This window comes from Cucurbita moschata, unplaced genomic scaffold (assembly GCF_002738365.1).
Source record: "Cucurbita moschata cultivar Rifu unplaced genomic scaffold, Cmos_1.0 Cmo_Scf00008, whole genome shotgun sequence".
In the NCBI taxonomy this organism is placed as follows: domain Eukaryota; kingdom Viridiplantae; phylum Streptophyta; class Magnoliopsida; order Cucurbitales; family Cucurbitaceae; genus Cucurbita; species Cucurbita moschata.
The window spans coordinates 1552819-1571609 of NW_019268524.1; the positions used below are offsets into that span (position 1 = coordinate 1552819).

The 18791-nt window shown below is 40.2% G+C and overlaps 4 protein-coding genes across 6 annotated transcripts; 3 read left to right on the top strand and 1 right to left on the bottom strand.

Moving 5' to 3' along the window:
* The first annotated feature begins 406 nt into the window (after positions 1–406).
* LOC111446223 lies at positions 407–1654 on the top strand. Its single transcript, XM_023084941.1, has 6 exons — positions 407–638; positions 712–798; positions 879–1088; positions 1187–1348; positions 1422–1475; positions 1556–1654. Exons 1-6 carry the CDS (start codon positions 444–446, stop codon positions 1652–1654), a joined length of 807 nt encoding a protein of 268 aa, XP_022940709.1. The 5' UTR covers positions 407–443.
* Positions 1655–1717: 63 nt separating this feature from the next.
* On the top strand, positions 1718–2387 carry LOC111446578. The gene is made up of 2 exons (XM_023085433.1): positions 1718–1836; positions 1930–2387. The coding sequence occupies exon 2, from the start codon at positions 1960–1962 to the stop codon at positions 2308–2310; it is 351 nt and encodes a 116-aa protein (XP_022941201.1). The 5' UTR covers positions 1718–1836; positions 1930–1959; the 3' UTR covers positions 2311–2387.
* A 1909-nt stretch (positions 2388–4296) lies between these two features.
* LOC111446654 (LRR receptor-like serine/threonine-protein kinase ERECTA) lies at positions 4297–14348 on the top strand. Of its 3 annotated transcripts, XM_023085550.1 has the most exons (27): positions 4300–4771; positions 4865–5003; positions 5115–5186; positions 5257–5328; positions 5730–5801; positions 5877–5948; positions 6044–6115; positions 6969–7040; positions 7115–7186; positions 7275–7343; positions 7434–7505; positions 7870–7941; positions 8688–8759; positions 8987–9058; positions 9128–9199; positions 9279–9350; positions 9427–9498; positions 9570–9641; positions 9731–9802; positions 9887–9958; positions 10976–11044; positions 11134–11205; positions 11302–11381; positions 12119–12250; positions 12342–12689; positions 13298–13674; positions 13760–14348. In XM_023085550.1, the coding sequence occupies exons 1-27, from the start codon at positions 4672–4674 to the stop codon at positions 14126–14128; spliced, it is 2979 nt and encodes a 992-aa protein (XP_022941318.1). In that variant the 5' UTR covers positions 4300–4671; the 3' UTR covers positions 14129–14348. The 3 variants fall into 3 exon arrangements, with proteins under 3 accessions (XP_022941320.1, XP_022941319.1, XP_022941318.1); XM_023085551.1 differs by lacking the exon at positions 5730–5801 and having other exon boundaries at positions 4299–4771; XM_023085552.1 differs by lacking the exons at positions 12119–12250; positions 12342–12689 and having other exon boundaries at positions 4297–4771.
* Positions 14349–15201: 853 nt separating this feature from the next.
* Positions 15202–17675, bottom strand: LOC111446629. Its single transcript, XM_023085517.1, has 2 exons — positions 17262–17675; positions 15202–16407 (listed from the first exon to the last, which is right to left on the bottom strand). The coding sequence occupies exons 1-2, from the start codon at positions 17579–17581 to the stop codon at positions 15936–15938; spliced, it is 792 nt and encodes a 263-aa protein (XP_022941285.1). The 5' UTR covers positions 17582–17675; the 3' UTR covers positions 15202–15935.
* Positions 17676–18791: the final 1116 nt, after the last annotated feature.

The window sequence follows — 18791 nt, forward strand, 5'->3', positions numbered from 1 at the left end:
AAAAAAAAAAAAAAAAAAAAAAAAAATCCAAAGTCGTAATTATGCATACTGACAACGAGACCAATAAAAACAACGTTGTTGCTTTCTTCCCAACCGCCAATAAGTCGGCCCAATAGTTGGGCCCAATATGTCTATCTGGTTTAGCCCAAGCCCAGTAAAGCAAACACATTTGAAGTCCAAGGCCCAATATGTCGGGCCAATAGTTGGGCCCAATATGTCTATCTCATCGACTTGTTGTCCTGCCCAAGTAAAAAATTGTTACAACAGTAAACAAGGCGGTTAAAAATTCGTGGTGCCATTTCCTCTCCTGCCATTCCAAAACCAAATTTACCTTATTTAACGGAAGAACAAAAAGTGGTATAAATATTAGAATTCTCCATTGTCATCCTCAACCCAAGAAAACAACTAAAAATCAACTTTTGTATTGGGTTCCTTCGGAGAAAATGAGGAACACATATCATGAAGGGAAGCTCTTGGCAATGGTGGCTTTCGCCATTGCTGCTGCCATTCTCCAATCTCATGCCGCCATTCTCCAATCTCATGCCGCCATTCCAGACATCAATAATTCTCAACAATTATCTGCGCAGATTCACAACAAATTAAAGCTTCTCAATAAGCCTGCCCTCCACACCATCTACGTAACATCTTTCTTTTCACTGCGTTTTTTAATGTTTTTTTTTTCACGTATAATTTTGCATGGGAATTATGCAGACTAAAGATGGAGATATCATCGATTGTGTTGACATTTACAAGCAGCCTGCTTTTGACCATCCCGCTCTAAAGAACCACACCATTCTGGTTCATTTCTTCGTGTTAATCAAATCATTATGTGTATGCCTAATCATATTCTTTACGCTCTTAACCAATGCTTCATATAGATGGAACCCGATTGGGGCGTCGATTGGAGGATGTCGACCGAGCATAACGAGGCCTTTCAGGTATGGCAAAGAAGTGGGAGTTGTCCCAATGGAACCATTCCAATTCGCAGAGTTCGTGAACAAGACTTATTAAGAGCCAATTCTCTTGATAGCTTTGGAAAGAAATTTCCTTATGAAAGCTCCAAACTCGGGAAAGAAGTCAATCGTTCGGTAAGCAAAACCTTCCATAAACATATTTTTGTTTTGGGTTTCAAAATTAAATTTTAGTTGAGCTAATTGTGTTATAATTTGGTGTTGAATATGACCAGACGGCGATCCTGTATACGGCCGGCTTCAATTACATTGGCGCTTCAGGACAGCTTAATGTTTGGAACCCTAAAGTTGATTTGCCGAGTGATTTCACAGCTTCAAGAATTTGGTTGAAAAATGGGCCTTCGGAAAGATTTGAAAGCGTAGAAGCCGGCTGGATGGTACATTTTTTGTCTTTTTTGGGAAAACAATTTTAAGGACTTGATGAGTTTTAATTTGTTCTTGTTGTTATAGGTTAATCCAAGGTTGTATGGAGATACGAAAACTCGTCTTAGTGTACATTGGACAGTAAGATCGAGGGTTTTCATTTATCAGAGCGGTGAGAGAAATTTGAGTATAATTTGTATCTAACATGGAAAAATGGTTAGGTGGACTCCTACCAATCGAAAGGGTGCTTTGACTTGACTTGCAGTGGGTTTGTCCAAACGTGGTTAGGTGGACTCCTACCAATCGAAAGGGTGCTTTGACTTGACTTGCAGTGGGTTTGTCCAAACGAACCCGAAAGTGGTGCTTGGTGCAGTAAGGGTGCTTTGACTTGACTTGCAGTGGGTTTGTCCAAACGAACCCGAAAGTGGTGCTTGGTGCAGTTATTGACCCATTGTCGACCAGAGGTGGACAACAGTTCATTATCACGGTCGGTATCTTTCAGGTAACTAATTTTACATGCAACCTACTCCTTCTCCATGATTATTTAATCATAGTAGGTATATATATGGATGCGTGTTAATATTAATTGATGCAGGATCCTCAGTCAAGCAACTGGTGGCTGAAAATGCAAGGGCAACCAGTGGGGTATTGGCCGCCGACGCTATTTGGATACTTGCGCAACAGCGCGACACTGGTGGAATGGGGCGGGGAGGTGTTTAGCTCAAACATAAAGAAAGTGCCACACACGGGGACGGGCATGGGGAGCGGAGACTATGCAGGGGAGCATTACAAGTACGCTAGCTTCGTGAGGCAGCCAAGGATCGTGGACTATTCGCTACAGTTGAAGTATCCGGTGAGAGTTGGAACTTGGGTTGATGAGTATTCTTGCTACTCTGTTGATAATTATCGAAGTACAATCCCAACTGAACCTGTTTTCTTCTATGGCGGTCCTGGACGCAGCCGTGACTGCCATTGATACCATCAAAATCATTTAATAGCGTGGAAAAAGTTGTCCCTTCAATGTGTTTCCTTAATATATCCTCTATCCTTTTTGTAATGTGTTTCCTTAATATATCCTCTATCCTTTGAGTTACTTTAAAAATTGTCTAATACATCTCTAAATTTCCGTTATGCGAGCTTTAAATATAAACTTTTATTTACTAAACACATAATTCAACCTAAAAATTATCAAATACATTGGAGATACAAATATTTACATTGGAGATACAAATATTTGCATGCCTCTGTGTATTAGCTGATATTGTCCTCTTTAGGCTATCTCCCTCGGGCTTCCCCTCAAGGTTTTTAAAATGCATTTACCAAGATAATGTTTTCACATTCTTATAAAAAAAATGTTTCGTTCTTCTCTTGAACCGATGTGGGATCTCACACACTCAATTCCGTAAGCAAAACCTTCGATAAACATATTTTTTATTTGGGTTTCAAAATTAAAGTTTACCAAATGGCGGCTTCAAGAATTTGGTTGAAAAATGGGTTGTCTGTCTGAAAAATTTGAAAGCGTAGAAGCTAGCTGGATGGTTCGTTTTATTATTACTATTATTTAAACTTAATTAGTAGTTATTATAATAAGATGACCCGCCTGTTACCCTAAAAAGGAAACACTCCATGACCTAAGAGACATGTCATTACACCCAATTAAACGCAACCCCGCTCTCATCCAAATACGTCACCGCCCCTAAATAACAGCAAAACTACTTTTAAATTAAATATAAATATTTGTATAATTTGTGTGTTTTATAATAAAATTAGGTTCAATATTATATTATTACTATTTTCATAAAAATTATATTATAAAAGGAAAATTATCTAATAAAAAATTTATTAAGTCTCCATTTTTACAAAAATAATAATAATAATAATAATAATACAAAATAAACACTCAAATTTAAAGCTTTAAACCACATATGGGTTTGATTTGGATATATATATATATATATATATATATATAATTTTTGAAAAATAACTTTTTTTAATTAAAAAAAACAATTTGGAAATATTTAAATTTAAAGACAACGTTGTTAATTTTAACCTAAAATGGGCTACTTTTTCTCTCTTTATGATGCTGAGTTAATCAATCAGGGCCAGATGGGCCGTGGGCCCAGATTCTGGCAGATCCTCCGACTGTCCTTATCCCAAATTCCCCTTTTACCCCCATTTCTCTCTTATATTTACTTGAATTCCCCAAACAGCTTTATTTTTTAATATATAAAGTCAAATATAAATAAATATATACATATTTTGGACTTATAAAATTTAAATAGTTAATTTAATATACTTAAATATATATTGATTTTGACCTCATCACATAAAATATTATTTGAAATATATAGAAATATGTAAAAATAAAAACCTTCTAAATCTTTAATAATTTAATGTGTATGAACTTCAAAATCATTGTGATACGTGTGATACATCGTAAGAACGTCAAAACAAAAGATTGATAAGAGTGTGTAGATGTAATTGTTCAGGCACCTTGCTAATAGATATTATTCACTTTAGCTCGTTACATATCGTCGTCAGCTTCACAGTTTTAAAACGCATCTATTAGAAAGAGATTTCCACATGGTTACAAGCAATGTTTCGCTTTTTTCTCCGACCGATGTGGAATCTCATATTAAATGTGAAAGGAGTAATACACGACAACGCGGGAGTTCACAGTAGTTTCAAACGTGACAGATCATTGTTTGTGGGACTTTAGAGGAACATGTTTTGTTTTTATCCAATACACGTTCATGAACATAGAAACCTAAAGTTTGTATTTTTATTTTAAATTTACATCATTTAGGCACTGATTTCAATTAGCACTCAACTTACCAAAAAGCAGATTCTATTAAGGGAATAAACTTGAAAACAAAATCAACAAAAAAACAAGATTTCCCCTATAATTATCTTAAAAGACTGTACGTTTTGGGCATTAAACCACATGACATGAACACTGGAATAACAAAGTTCATTGAATTCAAGGCTCAATTCTGCAGCAAAACGTGCACGAGGCGAGTCTTCAAAGAAGAGGGTCCTTGTCAGCTGAACCCAAATGGGTTCCTTCCATTACCCACAGTGCCCCATTTGCAAGTGAGAGAGAGAGAGAGAGAGAAATGGAGTAAAGGGTCTGTGTCGTTGCAGGTTTTGTAATAGAGTTGTGGCAGATGGGTTCTTATCTTTTTCTGTGAAATAATTCATTATCGTTTCCTCTTAGACTCAACAATGTCTCTCCCAATTGCTTCTTTTTTAGCCTTTTAACGTTCTTGAGAAAGAGATAAGAACAGGGTTCTCTGTTTTTTTAAGCTTCTTGTAACTGGCAATGGAAGTGTAATTCATGTCTATGAAGAGGGCGGTCGCCATGGCATTTCCTATTCAGCTTCTTATTCTGGTTTTTCTCTTCTGTGTTAGCGCCGGTGTTGTGGATTCCGATGATGGTAAGTCACCATTAAAAAACTTTAAAATGTCTCCAAGAACACTTCAGAAATGTTTTTTTTTAATGTTTGGTGACATGTTTTCCTATGTTGAAGGAGCTACGTTGTTGGAGATGAAGAAATCATTGAGGGATGTGGATAATGTTCTATATGATTGGACAAGCTCACCTTCTTCAGATTACTGTATATGGAGAGGTGTCACCTGTGACAATGCCACTCTCAATGCCATCACTCTGTAAGCCAAACAATTTCCCTATTAGCTTTCTGGGTTGGTTTCAAAATCCAGTTTAAAGATTGTTCTACCTTGTTCATCTGCTTTTTCCCATTGTTTTTTTTGTTGTTCCAGTAATCTTTCTGGTCTCAACCTGGTCGGAGAAATTTCTCCTTCGGTCGGGAAGCTCAAGGGCCTGCAAACTTTGTACTCCTCTCTTCTTTATTCATGTTCTTACTTTCTAAGCCTTCTTCTAATAATGGGATTCCTTGAACAGGGATTTGAGAGGGAATAGGCTTTCCGGTCAAATTCCTGATGAGATTGGTGACTGTTCTTCGTTAATTAATCTGTAAGTCCTTTCGTGCTTACAAATGTTCGATATCTTCAACCCACTTCGATTGAAGAGGAGAACGAAACATTCTTTGTAAGGGTGTGAAAACCTCACCCTAGTAGACTCGTTTTAAAAACCTTGAGGGGAAACCCATAGAGGACGAGTCAAACACCGGGCGATGTGCCAACGAGGAGGCTAAGACCCGAGACGGTGTGCCAGCAAAGATACTGGGCCTCGAAGGGGGTAGATTAGGGGATCCCACGTCAGTTGGAGAGAAGAATGAAACATTCTTTATAAGGGTGTGGAAACCTCTCACTACATACGCGTTTTAAAAACCTTGAGGGAAAGGCCGAAAGGGAAAGTCCAAAGAGGCAATGTCTGTTAGCGGTGGGCTTAAACGGTTATATGAAACTTTGTAGGGATTTATCGTTTAATGAGATTTATGGAGACATACCATTTTCCATTTCGAAGTTGAAGCAACTGGAAATGCTGTAAGTTCAAACATAAGTATGTAACTTTTTTGTAACTGTGTGATGCTTCATCTTATTATGTGTTTGATGTTTCAGAGTTGTGAAAAATAATAGACTGATTGGACCAATCCCTTCAACCTTGTCTCAGATTCCAAACTTGAAGGTCTTGTAAGTTCTCATGCCATACTTTTTTCACTGCCTTCAAAGTTTTTACTTTGAGAAATTACTGAAAGATGCCCATTTTTCATCCTTGGTTGTTCTAGAGATCTGGCACAGAATAATCTTAGTGGTGAAATACCAAGACTCATTTACTGGAATGAAGTGCTGCAATATATGTGAGTCTTTTTTAACTCCTAATTCTTTCTTATACGCGTGGGTGAGAGAGGGAAACGAAACATTTCTTATAAGGGTGTGGAAACCTCTCTCTAGCAGAACTGCGAGGCTGATGTGATACGTAATGAGCAAAAGTGGACAATATCTGATAGCGGTGGGCTTCGGTTGTTATAAATGATATCAAAGCCAGGCACCAATCGGTGTGCCAGCAAGGTCGCTGGGCCTTCAAGGGGGGTGGATTGTGAGATCCCACTTGGTTGGAGAAAGGAACGAAGTATTCCTTATAAGGGTGTGGAAACCTCTCTCTAACAGACGCGTTTTAAAACCGTGAGGTTGACGACGATACGTAACGAGCCAAAGCGGACAATATCTGATAGCCAAGCATCGAGCGGTGTGCCAGCGAGGACGCTGAGCCTCCAAGGGGGGTGGATTGTGAGATCCCACATGGTTGGAGAGGGGAACAAAGCATTCCTTATAAGGGTGTGGAAACTTCTCTCTAGTAGACGTGTTTTACAACTATGAGGCTAATGGTGATACGTAATGGGTCAAAGCGGACAATACCGGATCGCGGGGGGCTTGAACTATTATAAATGGTATCAGAGCCAGACACCGAACAGTGTGCTAGCGAGGACGCTGGGCCTCCAATGGGAGTGGATTGTGAGATCCCACATCAGTTAGAGAGAGAAACGTAACATTCCTTATAAGGATATGAAACCTCTCCCTAGCAGACGCGTTTTAAAATCATGAGACCGACTCTGATATGTAGTAGCGGTGGGCTTGAGCTGTCACAAATAACCGCTAGCTTTTGTTGGTTCGAATTCTAAACGCTTCATTTGACCTTCAACTCTTTCTCAGGGGATTGCGTGGCAACAATTTGGTGGGCACACTGTCTCCAGATATCTGTCAGCTCACTGGCTTATGGTATTTGTAAGTAATCCTTACTTCCACCAAGAGACTATATGAACATATTCTCAGGCTAATAAAACTCTTTCCATTTGAAGTGATGTTAGAAACAACAGTTTAACAGGCTGCATACCTCAAACCATAGGCAACTGCACAGCCTTCCAGGTCTTGTATGTATTATATATCCTTCTCATTCAACACCAAGTGCACCACTCTGTGTATATAAGTAGCTAAACTTTCTTTCATATTGAATGGCAGGGACCTGTCATACAATCATCTCACTGGAGAGATACCATTCAACATTGGTTTCCTTCAAGTAGCCACATTGTATGTATCCTTGAAGCAGTTTTGTGTGGGTTTCAATGAATTTTTTGACTTTTGTATTGGTCCTTCAATTGTTATGAGCTTTCTTTTCAGGTCCTTGCAGGGTAATCAGTTGTCAGGTCCCATCCCACCAGTCATTGGTCTGATGCAGGCGCTTGCCGTGCTGTAAGCAACAATAGCTCTCTCTAACGTTGTAACAGCTCAAGTCCACCGCTAGTAGATATTGTTTGCTTTGGCCTGTTACGTATTGTCATCAGCCTCGCGAGAGAGGTTTCTACACGCTTATAAAGAATGTATAATGCATATATCATTGTGAGACCGCGCAACGGTTGGAGAGGATAACAGAGCATTCTTTTTAAGGGTGTGGAAACTTTTTTCTAGTAGACGCGTTTTAAAATTGTGAGGTTGATAGTGATACGTAATGGACCAAAGCGAACAATGTCTGCTAGAGGTGGGCTTGAGCGGTTATAGATGCATCATTCTTGCTCTCTCAGTTTTTCTAACTTCTCCTTCTCACATCCAAATTCAGAGATTTGAGCTGCAACATGTTAACTGGTCCAATCCCCTCTATCTTAGGGAATCTGACATTCACTGAGAAACTGTAAGCATATTTTTATTGTTCTCTCTGTCCTTCCCATTTGGCAGCTCTGTTACATATGTCCTAAAATGTTTAATGAAGAAACTGGTAATATACATATCAACTCACGTCGGTTAGAGAGGGGAACAAAACATTTCTTATGAGGATGTGGAAACCTCTCCCTAACAGATGTGTTTTAAAAACCGTGAGGCTGATGACGATATGTAACGGGCCAAAGTGGACAGTATCTGTTAGTAGTGGACTTGGGTTGTTACAAATAGTATCAGAGTCAAGCACTAAGCGGTATACCGACGAGGACGTTAGGCTCCCAAGGGTGGTGAATTGTGAGATCCCACATCGATTAGAGAGGGGAACGAAACATTCCTTATAAGAGTGTGGAAACCTCTCCCTAAGAGATGTGTTTTAAAAACCGTGAGGCTGATGATGATATGTAATGAGCCAAAGCGGACAATATTTGTTAGTAGTGAACTTGAGCTGTTACAAATAGTATCAAAGCCAGACACTGAGCGGTGTGCAAGTGAGGATGCTAGGCCCCCAAGGGTGGTAGATTATGGGATCCCACATTGGTTGGAGAGGGGAACGGAGCATTTCTTATAAAGGTGTGGAAACCTCTCCCTAATAGACGCGTTTTAAAAACCGTGAAGCTGACGACAATACGTAACAGACCATATCTCTTATCAATTATGTCTAGCCACTTACATTTTATGAGATATCTTATTCTGGTGAGTGATATCTCTGATGGCATGCAGGTACTTGCATAGTAACAAGCTCACTGGTTCCATTCCAGCAGAGCTCGGGAATATGACAAAGCTCCATTATCTGTAACATTTCTGTCCTTTACTTCCTATTAATGTGGAGAATTCTATATGTTCTCCTTGTTTTCTGATGTCATATGAGTTCTTAACAAGCCTATTCAATCTTAATGTGCATTTATGTTCTCAACAATCCTTGAGCATCCCATGTGTTATGTTTAAGCTTCTCATTCACGTACACGAAACTTCAATTACGACGTTGATGATTACTGACGTAATGTTTCTTTCCTCTTGAGGGAACTGAATGATAATCATCTTACTGGGAGTATTCCAGCCGAGCTAGGGAAACTAACCGATTTGTTCGACCTGTAAGCTTCATCGTCCCATTCGTATACTCGTGCCTTCTCATGTCCCTTACTGATGAAGCATCCTTGCAGAAATGTTGCTCATAACAATCTTGGAGGGCCTATCCCTGATAATCTTAGCTCATGCACAAATCTCAACAGCCTGTAAGAATCTAATCCGAACTCCGATTCCATTTAGAACGATCTTCTATTCGTTAAGACCGTTACGATTCGTTGATTTCAGAAATGTGCACGGAAATAAGTTGAACGGAACGATTCCGCTGTCTTTCCAGAGGCTAGAGAGTATGACTTACCTGTAAGTTGGTTGTTTTGAGTGGCTTAAGAGCTCCTATGTTCATGAGAATGTTCTTTATCATATGGATCATGTGTAGGAATCTGTCCTCAAATGATCTACAAGGTCCTATTCCAGTTGAGCTATCTCGAATTGGCAATTTGGATACGTTGTAAGTTCATGAGATATAATCTTCACTCATTTTCCCCATGTTTCTTATACTAACTCATAGTTGCTGCACAGAGACATTTCAAATAACGAAGTTAATGGCACAATTTCTTCGTCGTTCGGAGATCTCGAACATCTCCTAAAGCTGTATGTATCATTTTTAACTCGCTTTTTCTTGTCATCAATCGTACGTGTTCGGGCTGAAATCAATGATCTTCGTTTTTATACGTTTGAAGAAATCTAAGCGGGAATCGCTTAATGGGATCTATTCCAGCTGAATTTGGCAATCTAAGAAGTGTAATGGAAATGTAAGTGGAATTGTAATCTCCTTTGAATGCAGGAACTTCTGGTTCTTGTTCTAATTCTATTGTCTTTATGTTGCTGTGCTGTAGAGATATTTCACACAATCAGCTCTCTGGGTTCATTCCTCAAGAACTGACACAACTTCAAAATCTGCTCTCCTTGTAAGTTTTGAAATTGTAACTTACACTAGATGTTTTCATTTATCATTCTTAAAAGAAGAACAAGAGGAACTATCATAGGCTGAAAGTTTATGTTCATGACTTCTCGACACTACTTTAGCAATTTCCTAAGTGGCTTTGTAACGGTCCAAGCCCACCGCTAGCAGATATTGTCCTCTTTGAGCTTTCCCTTTCGGTCTTCCTCCCAAGGTTTTTTAAAACACGTTTGCTAGGGAGAGGTTTCCATACCCTTATAAAGAATGTTTTGTTCCCCTCTCCAACTGATGTGGGATCTCACAGTCCACCCCCCTTCGGGACCCAGTGTCCTCGGTGAATTCGTTCTCCTCCCCAATCAATGTGGGATCTCACAATCCACTCCCCTTTGAGATCCAGCGTCCTCGGTAAACCTCGTTTTCCTCTCCAATCGATGTGGGATCTCACAATCCACCCCCTTTGGAACCCAGCGTCCTCAGTGAGCCTCGTTCTCCTCTCCAATCAAAGTGGGATCTCACAATTTACCCCCTTCGGGGCCCAACGTCTTCGGTGAGCCTCGTTCTCCTCTCCAGTCAATGTGGGATCTCACAATCCACCCCCTTTGGGGCCCAGCGTCCTCGGTGAGCCTCGTTCTCCTCTCCAATCGATGTGGGATCTAACAATCCACCCCCTTTGGGGCTCAGCGTCCTCGGTGAGCCTTGTTCTCCTCTCCAATCGATGTGAGATCTCACAATCCACCCTCTTTCGGGGCTCAGCGTCCTCGGTGAACTTCGTTCCTCTCTCCAATCGATGTGGGTCTCACAATCCACTCCCTTTGAGGCCTAGTGTCCTCGCTGGCACTCGTTCCTCTCTCCAACTGATGTGAGATCTCAGAGGCTTGATCTTGTCATGAACTATATTTCCCCGTTTTTCTTTCATGTTGTTCTACTGACATCATAGCTTGAGTTCCATCTGCTAAAACTATTTCAAGTATTCAAGTAGGTATCCTACTGTTTCCTTCATGGTAAAATGATGAAACTGATGCAGGAGACTTGAAAACAACAATCTATCCGGGGACGTGAGGTCGTTGATAAACTGCCCGAGTCTTACCGAACTGTAAGTTCATCGTCCCCAACCAATAAGTGTTAGTATAATAATGTTAACACCAGAGATGAGTAACAAAGCCAATATACTGATCCTTGCAGAAACGTATCTAATAACAATCTAGCTGGTTACATTCCCACAAGCAACAACTTCTCTAGGTTCTCATTTGACAGGTACAAGTCTTAATGCATACAAAAGCATACTTCATGTCAGTATAGTGTTATCTCTTCATAAGCTGTTCATGCTACTGATGTTAAGTTTACTTTCAGTTTCCTTGGAAATCCTGCCCTCTGTGGATATTGGAATAGCAACATCTATCCCTGTCGTGAGGCTCATACGACCGAGAGAGGTAATTATGCATTTGAAATGGTTTTCATAGTTGTATTGTGAGGTCCCACGTCGGTTGGAGAGGGGAACGAAACATTCCTTATATAGGTGTAGAAACTTTTCCCTAGTAGACGCGTTTTAAAACCTTGAGAGGAAGCTTGGAAGGGAAAGCCCAAAGAGGACAATGTCTACTAACGGTGAGCTTGGGCTAAATACAAATGGTATTGGAGCGAAACACTGGGCGGTGTGCCAATGAGGACGCTGGGCCCTAAGAGGGTGGATTGTGAGGTCCCACATCGGTTAGAGAGGGGAACAAACTATGTGGAAACCTCTCCCTAATAGACGCATTTTAAAACCTTGAGGGGAAGCCCGGAAGGGAAAGCTCAAAGAAGACAATATCTGTTAACGGTGGGTTTGGGCTGTTACAAATGGTATGAAAGCCAGACACCAGATAGTATGCCAGTGAGGACGCTGGGCCCTAAGAGGGAGTGGATTGTGAGGTCCCACATCGGTTGGAGAGAGGAACAAATCATTACTTATATGGGTGTGGAAACCTCTCTCTAGTAGACGTTTTTTAAAACTTTGAAGGGAAAGCTCAAAGAGAACAACATCAGTTAGCAGTGGACTTTGGCTGTTACATATATCTACTATTGTAATAGATTCAAGTGGTTATCCCATGTAAATAGTCGAGGTACACGCAATCTAGCCTTGAACACTCGCACCATTTTACGAAATTTCTCTTCATTGCTTTCAACGCAGTGACGTTATCTAAAGCCGTTATCCTCGGGATCGCTCTTGGTGCTCTCGTAATTCTTCTAATGATGATCCTCCTAACCGTGTGCCGACCGAACAACACAATACCTTTTCCAGATGGATCACTTGATAAACCAGGTACTTTTGACCATTCCAATCTATGAAGAATGGCACATGGCTTTAATTGAATACTAAACCATTCCATTATGTGGCTGGTGAAACCTTTCAGTTACTTACTCAACTCCCAAGCTAGTAATCCTTCACATGAACATGGCACTTCACGTGTACGAGGATATTATGAGGATGACTGAAAATTTGAGTGAAAAGTACATAATCGGACATGGAGCTTCAAGCACAGTCTACAAATGTGTACTCAAGAATTGCAAACCTGTGGCTATCAAAAAGCTCTACTCTCACCAGCCCCTAAGCATGAACGCGTTTGAGACCGAGCTCGAAACCGTCGGTAGCATCAAGCACAGAAATCTAGTCGGCCTCCAAGGATACTCCTTGTCCCCCTCTGGGAATCTCCTCTTCTACGACTACATGGAAAATGGCAGCCTTTGGGACCATCTACATGGTAAGATTGAGCTCTTATTCGTCTTAAATATCGTCAAAATTATTGCCTTTCTGTTGAGGATGGTTGGGAGGGAGTCCCACATTAGCTAATTTAGGGAATGATCATTGGTCTATAAATAAGGAATACATCTCCATTGGTATGAGGCCTTCTGGGAAAGCCCAAAACAAAGTCATGAGAGCTTATGCTCAAAGTAGACAATATCATACCATTGTGGAGAGTCGTGATTCCAAACATGGTATCAGAGTCATGCCCTTAACTTAGCTATGACAATAAAATCCTCAAGTGTCGAACAATGGTGTACTTTGTTCAAGCACTCCAGAGAAGGAGTCGAGCCTCGATTAAGAAGAGGTTGTTTGAGGGCTCCTTAGGCCTCAGGGGAGGCTCTCTATAGTGTACTTTATTCGAGGGGAGGATGGTTGAGAGGGAGACATCTCCATTGGTATGAGGCCTTTTAGAGAAGCCCAAAGCAAATCCATGAGAGCTTATGTTCAAAGTGGACAATATGATACCATTGTGGAGAGTTGTGATTACTAACACTTTCGACGGTTTAATTTTGTTTCATCGTACTTTTAGCCTGAATGTGCTTGACCCATGGTTGTTTAAAGTAGGCTCTTGTTCTACCAAGAACAAAAAACTTGACTGGGACACTCGGCTTAATATTGCACATGGAGCAGCCCAAGGACTATCATACCTACACCATGATTGTAGCCCTCGTATTATCCACAGGGATGTCAAGTCATCAAACATTCTATTAGACAAAGATTTCGAAGCCCATCTCACTGATTTCGGCATCGCCAAGAGTTTGTGCACCTCGAAGACATATACATCTACTTATATCATGGGAACGATTGGATACATCGATCCAGAGTATGCTCGAACGTCCCGACTTACTGAAAAATCTGATGTTTACAGCTTCGGCATTGTTTTACTTGAACTACTCACTGGAAGGAAAGCTGTAGACAATGAATCAAATCTCCACCAATTGGTCAGTACACTACCAGGCGTTTTTCTCTTCATCTGTTAGGTATGTTGACTATTTCCTCATACATATTCTTTCATATATATATCAGATCTTATCGAAAACGTCCAACAACGCGGTAATGGAGACGGTTGATCCTGAAATAACTGCAACTTCCAAGGATCTTGGAGCTGTAAAGAAGGCGTTTCAGCTCGCTCTCCTGTGTACCAAGAGGCAGCCATCTGATAGGCCAACGATGCACGAAGTAACGCGCGTCATCGGCAGTCTTCTGCCCTCGGCAGCACCACTGAAGCCAATACCATCTGTTGCATCACTGCCCCCATCTGCAAGAGTCCCTAGCTACAAGGATGAATATGCAAAGCTAAAAACGCCGCACGTGCTGAACTGCCCGTCGATGAGCACCTCAGACGCCCAGCTCTTCCTCAAGTTTGGAGAGGTTATATCACAGAACAGTGAGTAACAAGGTAGGCAAAGCTGTAGAACTAAGAAAGAATGCTCTCCATGATTGGTTGGATTTAGCAGCCGCCTTGTTACTGTGTAGTGTAAGCTATAAAAGTAGGAAGCAAAGCATAAACATAAGGAAAGGTATAAGTAATCTCACACTCCACCTCTCTTGGGGTCCAACACCCTTTCCTAACATATACCCATCGCTAGTAGATGTTGTCTGTTTTGGCCTATTACGTATTGTTGTCAACCTCATAGTTTTAAAATGCATCTGTTAGGGAGATGTTTCGTTCCCTTCTCTAATCGACGTGGGATCTCACATTTCTTTCGACTTAAATCTTTTACCCACTTGTAAAAAGTCAGTATCGGTCGAGGCATGGGGATCACCCCGAGGGAACCACATTATTTTGGTGTTTCAGATGGAAAGTCTTGGCTTAATCTTAAAAATACTTGTGGAATTAGGGCCATGGTTACCACATTTTTATGACTTTCCAATTATTTTTGTGTTTTAGATGGAAAGTCTTGACTTAATCTTAAAAATACTTGTGCGTCCAAAGGTTACCCCGTTTTTTATCACCTATAAAAGTTTTAAAACTACTTTTAAAGTCGACAAAATTTGAATATAAATTTGACCGGGTGGTGAGCGATGTTCAAATTTTATTCATCATTTTTTAAAGATTTATAGTTCAAGAACGAGTAAGTTTATTTCTTTAATTTATGTGTGTGTTCGTATCTCGACTCACCTTATGGAATAACTAAGTCATTATCGTATATGTGTCGTTTCTCGACTGCTATATCAAGGAATGATGCTTATTAAATAAATTTGGGAAGAGGTAGGACTTGATCTAACCACCACTTGAAATATAAATAGCTTTAATATATGGTCAAGTTGGACAGGTTGTAAATTAGGGCTACATATAATTGTTGATCTCAAATCTTAGTCCAATTGAGTGATAGATAGGACCCATCATTTAATCTAATCTTATCTACTCCTGTACAAACACGTCAACCGACATTGAATTTGTTGCAATATGTTCCTGAATGTGGCAGCAATATTTGACTGAATGAAATCAAAAGAACAATCCAACAAAGAGGCAAATTCATCTATATTGAACGACAATCAGCAAAACAAACTCATCAAAGTCACTGGGAATGCTTACAAATGCTTAACCAACGAGCAAATTGCAACATTGTGCATGTATGTTTACATTCTCAAGGTCTAGAACAAAGAAGCCGTACCATAAATGAAGCTCATGGGAAAATATCAATATCAGAAGCCCAAATCCAGTGAATTACATGTGTCAAAACGTGCAGATGGTGTCCTTAAATTGTTTGGGGAAGCAATGTCAAGCCTGTAAGGCAGTTAACTTAACTAAATTTCTAAAGTCAATTACATGGCCTGGAGAAGATCACCCTATCTTTCCATGCATCATTTTCGCAAGCATAGGAGCTATCTTAGCAGTTGGCTATCACTCTTGGTGGACCAAGAAGGATTTGAGAGGTGGATCATTGGCCAAACTAAGCTTCAAGGTGGCTGTTTATGTGTGGGTGAGTAGTTGGGTTGGTTGTCTTAGGCCAGTACAGACAGGTGTTGACTCAAGTGACTCAAACATCTGCTGCTACCTTATGCTTTACTCTTAACTTCATATCCCCATTTCAGTATAAACAATGAGACATGAAAGTTTTGGTTTATAATATATAGGGAGTACAGTATCGACCATACGAGCTAAAAATCATACTAGAAAAGCCTCCTATTTCAGGGTTCCTAGAACAGTTAAAAGGTCTCCTGCGTACCTATAAGCAGGAGATGGAAATCTTTCAGGTCAGTTGAGATTTGTTAGATTGGCCTTATTAGCCGAGGTGGCGCACTCTTGTAAATCAGCCAAGGAATATGAACGCCAGGTGGAGAAATTTCGTTGAGGTGGCACCATGGAAGCCAGATTGCAGTTAGATGCTCTAGATTGTGGGTGCAGAGGTGGGAGAGGCGGTGGAGAGCCTGAATATGAGCTGGAGTTTGAATCCTCACTGCAGTTACTTTCGGAACTGCTCATAGCAACAGCCAAAGCCAGGGAGCTTCTGCTTGAGCTGATGGGTCTTTTTGATATCCCACCACCGTTATTCTTGAGGGGGAAACTCCGGTTCTTCTCCCACACAAGATTGTAAGCCATGAGATTCCTTCGTTTCTTGGAATAGGCATTCTCCGGCTTTGCAATCTCCTTCATGGAGGAAACAGAGGCATCAGCCAGACTTGTGTAAGACTTTGATTTTCCATTGTAGAACTTTGAGATACCTTTTCTGCATGTAGTAATGATTTTGTATTAGATCAAGGAACAAATAGAATGGCTGTGCGTGTTCTAATGGATAATTGCATGAAAACCTCAATGTATAAAGGATTCAATCAACGGTAGAAATTGTGTTTCCTAGATTTTATGCTTAAATCAAAGCCCCATTGTTTTGCAGGCAGAACAACTTTTATGCACAGCAAAGCAATCATTTCTTTCTGATTTGAGCTCAAGAAGATCAGAAACACACTCTCCACTATAGAGATTGGCAAAACAGATGATAAAAAAACATTCGACGGTAAACACATGATTAAGGAGTATTAAAGAAATCATGTCATTTGCTAATCCTCGGCTTCAGAATGCTCTTTTTTCTCATATTTGTTATCACATTCACCTATATTAAAGAATACAATTTTCTACAGGCCGTGTCTTATTCATGCCAAGAATAATGACTGCTTTTAGTAGCGCAAGTCTTTTATCTGTTTGTCAGCAATAAATACTAGTCACTGCCAGCTTGAAAACATAATTCCCTAATAGTAAGTCCAAAATGAAGCAAAATTAATTGATCAAGCATAGATCGAATCACTCCATCGTTCTGAAGGACAGATTAACAATCCCCATTCCCAAATGCAATGTACTGCAGGAGTATTAAATTTTCAAGCTCAATCAGGCCTCCTCTAAACATTTCAGCTTCACCAACCATAGGTTTAACACACTCGTTCCAGATCATCCCTCAAATTCAAAAACTAGAGACAAGGAATGATTCCGATTTCTAATTTCCAAACAAAGATTCGAGCAAGAAAGTAAAGAGTTTGTAAAATCCAAAACAAAGGAGAAACAAGATGCTTAAGCAGAAAGAACACCAACCTGACAGGTAAAACCTCCTCCAAGGAGTCCATCATATCCAGCGGCCCCTTATACGAGCTCTGAACCTCATCACTCTCGCCACTCTCCTCACCGTCCGACGATCTGGCGGACTGATCACTGTTCCTCCCGATCGAAGAAGAAGAACTGGAAGCCGAGCTGCAAGTATTGGACTCCTCAGCCTCCTTTTCAAAGCCTTCAACACCGTGATCCACATCCCCAGTATCCAACCTCTCAAACACCGATCCATAACCCAAATCCTCCGGCGAGAATCCAGAGCCTTTATCCTCAACCCGCTGAACCCTATCCAAAGCAATCGACATGACGACTTCGCGAACTTGAGCAGTGACAACCAAGGAGAGAGAAGAAAAAAGAGAGAGAGAAAAACGCAGACGAGAAGAAGAAGAAGAAGAAGAAGAAATGGGATTTAAATTTATATAAATGAATTTAAGAGATTTTGGATAATAAAAAAATGAACGGTGGGGATTGAGAGCACGTGGAGGAACGGCAATAGATCAGATATTAATGAAAGATATTAATTGGAAAAGAAATAAAAATGATTAGATTAGGAGAAAAAATGATAATAAATAAATAAATAAATATATATAAAAGAAAAAAAAGGAATAATTTAATGAAGGGGTAAGGTAAGGGGAAAAAAAAAAGGGCCTTATCCTCATCCACTTGCAACTTATTTAATATAATGTAATATTCGGATAGCTTTAGTTAACATTTGTGAGCTGTTTTCTAATTTATTATTTATTTTTTTATATTATTTTTGGTGGGGTAGCCCACAGGATGGAAATTACAATAGACCTGGGAGCACCGGATTATTAGGCAATGACGTGGCGAGTCGAAGCATATAACCGAGTGTTGCGATGCTTATCCACAACAAAGGTGGTGGGGCCCACGGAGGGGATAGTTGAAATTCGGAGACCACCAAATCCGGCTTTGGGCTCGGCTCGGCTCAATTGGATAAAGTGGTCATTTCGAACGTTGAAATGGAGATTGCCACGTCAGTAATGATAATGGATTTATTTATTATGATGGATGAAGGAGCGACAAGTCGATCATAAGGTTTGATTGCAATACAATGACAAAGACAAAACGACATGTAGTTGGGGGGGAGGAATCATGAAATTGGGAAAGGTAAAGGAGAAGCCAAGTGGTTTTTGAGTTGATTGTAGCAAAGACATAGGTGTAAAGTTTGTTACCCTCGTTTATCTGCGTGCGCCCTTTATTTTCTTTGTTTCCTAGGGGTGGATTCTTCTTCACGCTTTTCAAAAATATTAATATATAATTATAATTTCTTCTTCTTTTCTTTTTAATTCAAAAAATATTCAAATATTACAAGACAGGGAGAGGTGGGCCCTAATTTCATTATATAATATTATATGCTATTTGAACCCAAACAAAACTACAAAATTGGGGAGGAACGAAACATTATAGAGGTGTTGAAACATAAGCTCTCGTAGGTTTGCTTTGGGCTTTTTCAAAAGGCCTCAAACCATACCAATGGAGAGACTATTCTTTATT

Excerpts from the sequence above, each read along its gene's own strand:
- LOC111446629 (XM_023085517.1), bottom strand. The coding sequence starts at position 17,581 with ATGTCGATTGCTTTGGATAGGGTTCAGCGGGTTGAGGATAAAGGCTCT. Across the intron at positions 16,408-17,261 it reads GAGGAGGTTTTACCTGTCAG|AAAAGGTATCTCAAAGTTCT; the intron begins GTTGGTGTTCTT and ends TACTACATGCAG.
- LOC111446654 (XM_023085550.1), top strand. The coding sequence starts at position 4,672 with ATGTCTATGAAGAGGGCGGTCGCCATGGCATTTCCTATTCAGCTTCTT. Across the intron at positions 5,802-5,876 it reads TTGAAGCAACTGGAAATGCT|AGTTGTGAAAAATAATAGAC; the intron begins GTAAGTTCAAAC and ends TTGATGTTTCAG. Across the intron at positions 5,949-6,043 it reads ATTCCAAACTTGAAGGTCTT|AGATCTGGCACAGAATAATC; the intron begins GTAAGTTCTCAT and ends TGGTTGTTCTAG.
- LOC111446223 (XM_023084941.1), top strand. The coding sequence starts at position 444 with ATGAGGAACACATATCATGAAGGGAAGCTCTTGGCAATGGTGGCTTTC. Across the intron at positions 1,349-1,421 it reads GCGTAGAAGCCGGCTGGATG|GTTAATCCAAGGTTGTATGG; the intron begins GTACATTTTTTG and ends TTGTTGTTATAG. Across the intron at positions 1,476-1,555 it reads GTCTTAGTGTACATTGGACA|GTGGACTCCTACCAATCGAA; the intron begins GTAAGATCGAGG and ends AAAAATGGTTAG.
- LOC111446578 (XM_023085433.1), top strand. The coding sequence starts at position 1,960 with ATGCAAGGGCAACCAGTGGGGTATTGGCCGCCGACGCTATTTGGATAC.